Consider the following 7,933-nt stretch of genomic DNA (forward strand, 5'->3'; position numbering starts at 1 on the left):
TTTTCTTAAATACAAATACAGATATGGCTACCACTAAGCCGATGGTTAGATCCTCACTCTGCTTCGCCTCGACTAAACTCCAAGACCTGAAACACTGTTATTTTGGGTATGAGCACAACCGCTCGTGGGATCTTATCCAACCAAATATGAAATTTCTAGATTTATATCAAACGAATAAATAATAAAAGTACTTTCTGAAATTTCAAAACATGAATCAAAATATTAAATATTTCATATGACATGAATGCGATGCTGGAATCATAAAGACGTACTGAATGCCACACTATCATGAATTCAAGAATAAAATTAAATAATCATCACATCTTACAACACCGTACCTAGGTGTATGACCACGTTGCATTAACGCCCACACACCAGTACCTCATGGTGAGGGACTCATTTATACGTTAGCTAGTCAGACTACTGCTCCAGTTGTACCTCTGACGTATGTCCGCGCACACAATTGTACTCATACGCCGTACACAAAGGAGACTCCGAAGGATCCAACGGGTTCTAGGGTCTTTCACCCAAGGGACACGATTGCCCTACTTGCTGGCTTTAGGGTCTTTCACCCAAGGGACACAATTGCCCTACTTGCTAATACCACAATCATTTTCTCATTTTTCTTTCTTTTTCCATAATTCCGTAATCAGTAGAGATGAATGCATGTCATGAATTATTCCAAAATCAGTAGCGAAATAATTTAATTATTTAAATCTCGATACAACAATACAAGTTCTATACAAATGTGCAGAAATTCGATGCCGTAAAAATTAAATTCCTAAAATTTACTGAAACATCAAGCTAAAATCAAATTAATTAATATTATTTTAAACCAATTAATTTAAATCAATTACTCTAACACAGATTTAAGGTCTAAATCTCAATATCAAATTTCAGAAATAAAAGTTAGATTAAAATCTAAATCTACAAGTTAATCAGATTCAGTAAATGCTAAAATTTAGAAAAGTAGATATTACGTATAAAGGAATTTGACAATATTAATTTAAAATCTTTATGTCAAATAAATAAATTTTCTAAAATACATAAAATCAGAAAGTTCATAAATGGAGGAGAATCACCCACCTGATATTTGGACCATCGATTTCTGGACTAAACCATACGCCCACGACCTACTTAGCGTCGCATGCTAGACCTGACCCACGCTTACGCTCTCAACGAGTTTCTCCCACTGACGCAACACATAGCATTAAGTTGCTGTCTACACTCGCTGGATGCGTGAGAAGTTGAGTATCACGACACCATCTACCAAAAGAAAATAACACCTAAGTGGTCTATTTAATGAATGGTTTGTAATGTACAAGAAACTTTATTTAAATTCTAACTTTAATTAAATTAATTTTTTTTTTCACTTAAATAATGTTAAATATTAGCATAAAAATATTTATTATTTTTATTCACTAAATTTTCAAAGTAAAATTTTTATTTTATTTATCACATCAACTTAACAAATACATACATACACACGTATATATTGAAATAACTTGATTATTTTATAACAAATTTTAATTTCTTTTTGATAATTCATTGAGAATGTATATTTAGGTTTAATCGATAAATTATTTAAATTTTAATTTAAACAAAAATTTTGAACTATAAGGAAAACATTTTTTTAAAGTTAAAAATCTAATATTATATTTTATTAAAATTTTAATTTAATAAAGTTTTAAATACACATTAATCACTAGAATTTCAAAATATAGAAATCTAATCAATTTAGTTTCAATTCCAAAATTTTGAAAATTTTCTTAAACTTAAGTTCATTTAAATTTAATTTAATTAACTCTTCAAATTTTAGAAATAAAATTTGAATTTTAATCTTTACATAACAAAAATTATCACACTGATTTATATAATATAACATTAATAATGTAATTAAATTATTATTTGATAATTTAAAATTTATTATTATTATTATTATTTATCTAATTATTTAAATCTAAATTCAAAATTTTATTATTATTTATTTTTAAATCTAAATTAAATAAGGTTAAGAAAGATATTAATTTGGACTTTGAATACTATTATTATTATATAAATTATTTGTTACAACATTATGTCAGTATGATTAACCTTATTTTATAGTTGACTATCTAAATTAATAAATTTACTTTTGTTTGATACATTTAATATAATTATTATATTACTTTTATGTTAAATTGAAATGATGATAATTACATAATTTTTTTTAGATAAATCTTGTGATTTATTAAAACTTTTATATATTATCAGATAAAACCTTTTGACTTATAACATAATCATATAAATAATATTAAATACTTATGTATTAATTATGTAATATAATATTATCTTACACAGGTTTACTTTAATTATGTTATATATTTTTTCATTATTTTTTTTTAACATACAATTATATTGTATTACTACTATATTATTATGAAACATAATATTTATATTTTACTATACCTTAATGATCTTATAAACATTTTTATTTTATTTTATTTTATTATATATCATATTAATACTGATTACATATTACAATTATATAATTTATAATTTGTTATTATTATTATATATTATTATTTTATTTTTATAATCATATTTGCTTATATATACTTATCAATCTTACATCACTTATATTCACAATTCTATATAATGAATTATCAATACTTTAAATAATTAATTATATATTCTGTTTGTACTGTAAAATATTATAGGATATTATAATTTATTTGAAATTTAATTTAATAATTTTTCCTCTTAACAAACATTTAAGAATTAATAAAATAATCTTAAATAAACTATTTATTTTATTCTGTAAATTTATTTTATTTTATTTATTTATAAATTATTTCAGTATTAAATATTTTAAAAAGAATAAAATAGAAATTCCTAAATGCGTAGATTCCCTACATAAAAAATAAAATAAAATTAACTAATAATAATATTTCTACAAAAATTTGGATTAAATAGATATAATAAAATTGAAAATGGTAAATTTCAGGTTAAGATCACCTACCTTAAAGTCTGACGATCCGGCCTCGCTTTAATCTCTCTCTCTTGATTTACAGCGCTCTCTCTCTCTCCCACTCTAATTTTTTTTTATTTGATTGATTCCTTCGATTCTTTCTCTCTTTTTTTTTTCTTTTTATAAATGGATGCGTAATGGAATGGAGGAGTGGAAATTTTGAGACGGTTTCATTTAGTGGGAGGTTCGGCGGCCATTACCGTACAAAACGGAAGGAAAGTGGAAAAAGTGGTTTAGTCGTGCGGAAGATATAACTTTCATTTTTTTTATTTTATTTTTATTTTTAAGATATAGTGGGTCCCACTAACAATAATTTAAATCTACTCCATCCATCATCTCGGCCTGGCCAAGAAAAGATATAAGGCAAAAAAATGAGGCTAATCTGAAACACAGGTGAGCCACACACAAGCGGACGGTGGGGTTGGTTCCCACAAAAAATGGGTTGTTCTCGATTTTTATTTTATTTTTTAACAACAATCTAGTGGTTAAGATCAGATTAATCTCAGTGCACAGTCAATAGTTGATGTTGGTTAGATTTGGATTAGTTAATAATTAAACACGTGGTCTTAAGTATATGAGTTGAGAGAGTGCATCATAAATAAACTTATATATATTCTACCAAAATCATGTAATCATTAATGACATTAATTAATAGTTCACACTAAGCAAAACGATCACACATCAACGGTCAAAATTTACATGAGCTGATAGATGCATGTGTGCATGGGTGCGTGGATGTATGCATGGGTCTATGTGTGTATACTCCAATGAAGGCAATTGTACACACATGTATGTGTATGCACGTATACCAAAATTCTGGGTCATTACAACACGTGTGCGTTAAATGTAGGGAGACGGATTGACTACGCCCCCTTACACCAACCGATGGTCGGTGGCCAGTGTTTTGTGAGCCCCACCATGATGTGTGTATTTCATCTATGTTGTCTTTCTATTTTTATAGATCATTTTATATTATGAGAGAAAAAATGAGGTATATCGATATCTCAAGTGGAACACATTACAGGAAACAGTGTTGAATCTCAAGTGGAACACATTACAGGAAACAGTGTTGAATGAATAGTGACCATTAAAAACATTTTGGGGGACAAATGTTTTGGATCAAGCTGATATTTATTTTTTCCTTTCATATGGGTCTTTAAGACCCAATCAACATATTGGATGTCAAATAAACAGTACAATAAGCCTTAGGAGGATTTTTAATGGTGGATATCCAATCATTATTGTTTTCCTATGGTGTGGGCCACCTGAGATTTATATCCCTATCATTTTTTGTATTAATACATAAAATGATTATGTAAAAATGTATAAACGGAATGGATAAAACAAATACATCATAATGGAGCCCACATAGCACCGACCACCAGCGACAGGGCTGGTGTCAGGGGGACTAGCCAATTCGTCTCCTGATTGTAGGGCTGTCCCTCATCTAACAACATGGGGATGGAAGCTGATTTGCAATTCGGGCTTCAGCGCATCCAGCCAACCAAGTAGGGCTAACGGACTAAGCCGCCAAGCGTTAAATCATACGCGATAAACTCTCTCTCCCTACGAGAGCTTATAAAGAACTGAATCGCATCACAATTTCCATTTTGGCGCACGTGCGCGATATTTAGACCGTTTAATCTGTTCGATCATGCTCGGAATACAGTCCGTTCTGTTCATCAAGTCTCAATAATTTAACATTGAAGGCAATCCGTCACGTTTTCTGAACCGTCCATTTTCCCAAATGAATATGATTTCATAGAATTTAAGGCAAGTTTTATATCCCAGGCCAAAGCAACAGTCGGTCTACTTAACGACTGGTCCGGATCTGTCACAGTTGCACAGGTGCCGCAATTCACCACTCCAATCTGTATACGCGCGAATCGCCATAGGACGTAAAAAAAGGAATAGCTTCAAGTACAAGGCTCTTGGAGATAAAGACCAGTCTGACAAATGTCGACCATGTAATGTCATGCTATCATCCACACCATCCATCATCATCAATCACATGGCCCCATCATCATCATCATCTTCATCCCTGCTCATGCCCCCATGCACGCAAAGATAAAAAGCGGGTCATGATAACGACGAAAAGCCTTACAACACAAATCCCATTTCCAAGACAAACACAAAAGAAAAAGAAGAGAGAGAGAGGGAGAGAGAGTTTCATCAGCTCCGGGGCTGCTTTCTCTCGTCTTCTCTTTCTTCCAACTGCCAAAACCTCCGTTTCCATCCTTAAAACCACCAATTCCATGAAATCGCTCATCGAAACCACCCAAAACCACTACCCAAAACCGCTTCCCTGCAATACGACAACCGCCGCAGCCTCCAATACAACCACGCCTCCCTGCTATGAGCCCACCTCCGTTCTCGACCTTCGCTCCAGCCCCGCCTCCGCCGCCGGTGGGTCAGACTCTGTCTGCGGCTCCGTCCCGCTGCCAGACGACCCTTCTCTTCCCGCCGACTGGGATTCCATAATCTGCTACCTGACCGACAAGGACGATTCTGCGCCTACTCTCAGGAGTATTCCCCAATTTGCCCCTCCTGACACCGGAAATCCCAATCTCCCCCCTTTCCCACCGTCCGTCGACTGCTACGACCAGCCTCCTTTCGACTTCGATCCGTCTCCTTTGGATTTCTGCGGTTCCGAGCCCGCCTCCTTCGATCGGCTGCATCTCGAGCAGTTGATCCGGGCCGTTGAATCCGTGGAATCGAATGAAATCCCGCTCGCGCATGTGATATTGGCGCGGCTCAATCACCAGATCTTCTACCCTGTGGGGAAGCCTCTCCAGCGAGCTGCTTTCTACTTCAAGGAAGCTTTGGAAGCTCTGATCGGTTCTCGATCGCCGATTTCGACCGCTCTCACCCCGATCGAGACGGTACAGAAGATCGGAGCTTACAAGGCCTTCTCCGAGCTTTCTCCCATCTTCCAGTTCGCGAATTTCACCGCGAATCAGGCGATCCTCGAGTCGACGGACGGGTTCGGGTCCATCCACGTGATCGACTTCGACATCGGGCTCGGCGGGCAGTGGCCTTCGTTCATGCAGGAGATTGCGATGAAATGCAGATCCGCACCGTCGGTTCGGATCACGGCGATCGTCCAGGAGGAATCAGTCGAGACGGAGCTGACGAGGGAGATACTATGCAGCTTCGCTAGGGAGATCGGTATCCGTTTCCAGATCGAATTCGTCGATCTCTGCTCGATTCGATTGGTCGGAGGAGAGGCAGTAGCTGTCAATCTCTCGCCGTCGATCTTCGGGCGGATCGACGGGACCAGTTTCCTCCGCTTGCTCAGGCGGATCTCGCCGCGGATAGCAGTGTTCGTCGACGCCGAGTGTAGGCGGGAAGTGGCCGGGCCGCCATGGTTCCGCCGGAATTTCATCGACGGGCTGGAATTCTACTCAGTGCTGCTGGAATCGATGGACGCCGCAGCCGCCGGCAACGGCGGTGCCGAGCAGATGCGGAGGATCGAACGTTTCCTGCTACGGCCCAGAATTTTCCGGTCGGTCGCAGCGGCTGGGAACAGGTCATTGCTGTGGAAGGACCTGTTTTCCGGTGCCGGGATGTCGCCGATTCCATTCAGCGAGTTCACCGAGTCGCAAGCCGCGTGCCTGCTCCGGCGGGTCCCAGCCAGGGGGTTCCACGTGGCGAAACGCCAGGCGACGATGATGCTGTGCTGGCAGGGGCGTGAACTGGTCGCCACGTCAGCGTGGAGGTATTGACTTTTCAGGGACCGACGGGAGTTGCTTTCATCCACACCGTTGGATGATTTTGGGCTGGTGGTTTGTTTTTGTTGGGTGTGGTTTCTCTTCTTCTTCTTCTTCTTCTTTCTAGGTTTTTTTTTTTTTTTTTTTTTTTCAGCTGGAAAGGGTCTGTTAATTAGCTAACATGTTAAAAAAAAAAAAAAAAAAACCAACGTTTACTTCTTGAATGGAATGGTATTTCATGTATCCTTTTGGAATTAGAAAAACCATGAGAAACTTCCCATCGACGGCTACGATTTTCTGACAGGAATTTCTTACTTGTGCATGGTCCAGCAGACGACTGTGATCTTCCACAAGCGTGCCTGTCCATCTGAGGTAGCAATCGCCGGCCGGGAACGTCCCAGGACTGAATTTTTTATTTAGAATTAATTGAGGATTCACCATCTGATCGTTGGGCCAGCCCGTTCCGGCCTGGTGCTGGAAATGGCTGTTTTCTACTCCTAAATTTAAGCCCATGTATTTAATCGGGCCCGTTTAGGATGTCAAGGGCATTTTGTTTTCACTCAATTTATTAGGGTCCACTTAATGAACGGCCCAGATCTTGCACAAAATTGGTTTAGTTTTCATTCAATATATTAGGGTCCACTTAATGAACGGCCCAGATCTTGCACAAAATTGGTTTAGTTGAGTTCTGCTATGACAGAGCTCTGATGGGGTTTGGGCTTGTTTCTTTAGGCCTGTCTATTTAGTGGGCCGAGCCCAGAGAGTTTTGAGCCCTATATTTTGTACTACAATTACATGACTAAAATGGACTATGGAACGAAAAGAAGTCACTTGAGAATTGAAAGCGTTTCGCTCGATGCCTGATGTAGATGAAATATGATGTTGACGTGGGTGAACCAGATGGGTCAACATGTTTTTTTGGGGAGCGGATTAGGTGTGACCTCGGATCCACCTAAGTAAGTGGGACCCCTGACTGTGTGGCTCACAGTAATGGAGGTGCATTAAATCCACACCGTCCAACGATTTTCAAAGCTCATTTTAGGACGTTATCCTAAAAATAAAGCATGACCAAATCTTAGGTGGACTGCACCACAGGAAACAGTCGTGGTTGAATCCCCACCATTGAAAACTCCACGGAGTCCACCCTATTTATTTGGCATCTAACACATTGATATGATCACAAAGATTACTATTATTTCCTGTACTATGGTCC

At 37.4% G+C, this 7,933-nt stretch overlaps 1 protein-coding gene across 1 annotated transcript; it reads left to right on the forward strand.

The window, feature by feature from the left end:
- Positions 1 to 5,103: 5,103 nt before the first annotated feature.
- LOC131218527 (scarecrow-like protein 15) lies at positions 5,104 to 6,963 on the forward strand. Its single transcript, XM_058213113.1, has one exon. The coding sequence runs from the start codon at positions 5,266 to 5,268 to the stop codon at positions 6,733 to 6,735; it is 1,470 nt and encodes a 489-aa protein (XP_058069096.1). The 5' UTR covers positions 5,104 to 5,265; the 3' UTR covers positions 6,736 to 6,963.
- Positions 6,964 to 7,933: the final 970 nt, after the last annotated feature.

This window comes from Magnolia sinica, chromosome 11 (assembly GCF_029962835.1).
Source record: "Magnolia sinica isolate HGM2019 chromosome 11, MsV1, whole genome shotgun sequence".
NCBI classification, from domain to species: Eukaryota; Viridiplantae; Streptophyta; class Magnoliopsida; order Magnoliales; family Magnoliaceae; genus Magnolia; species Magnolia sinica.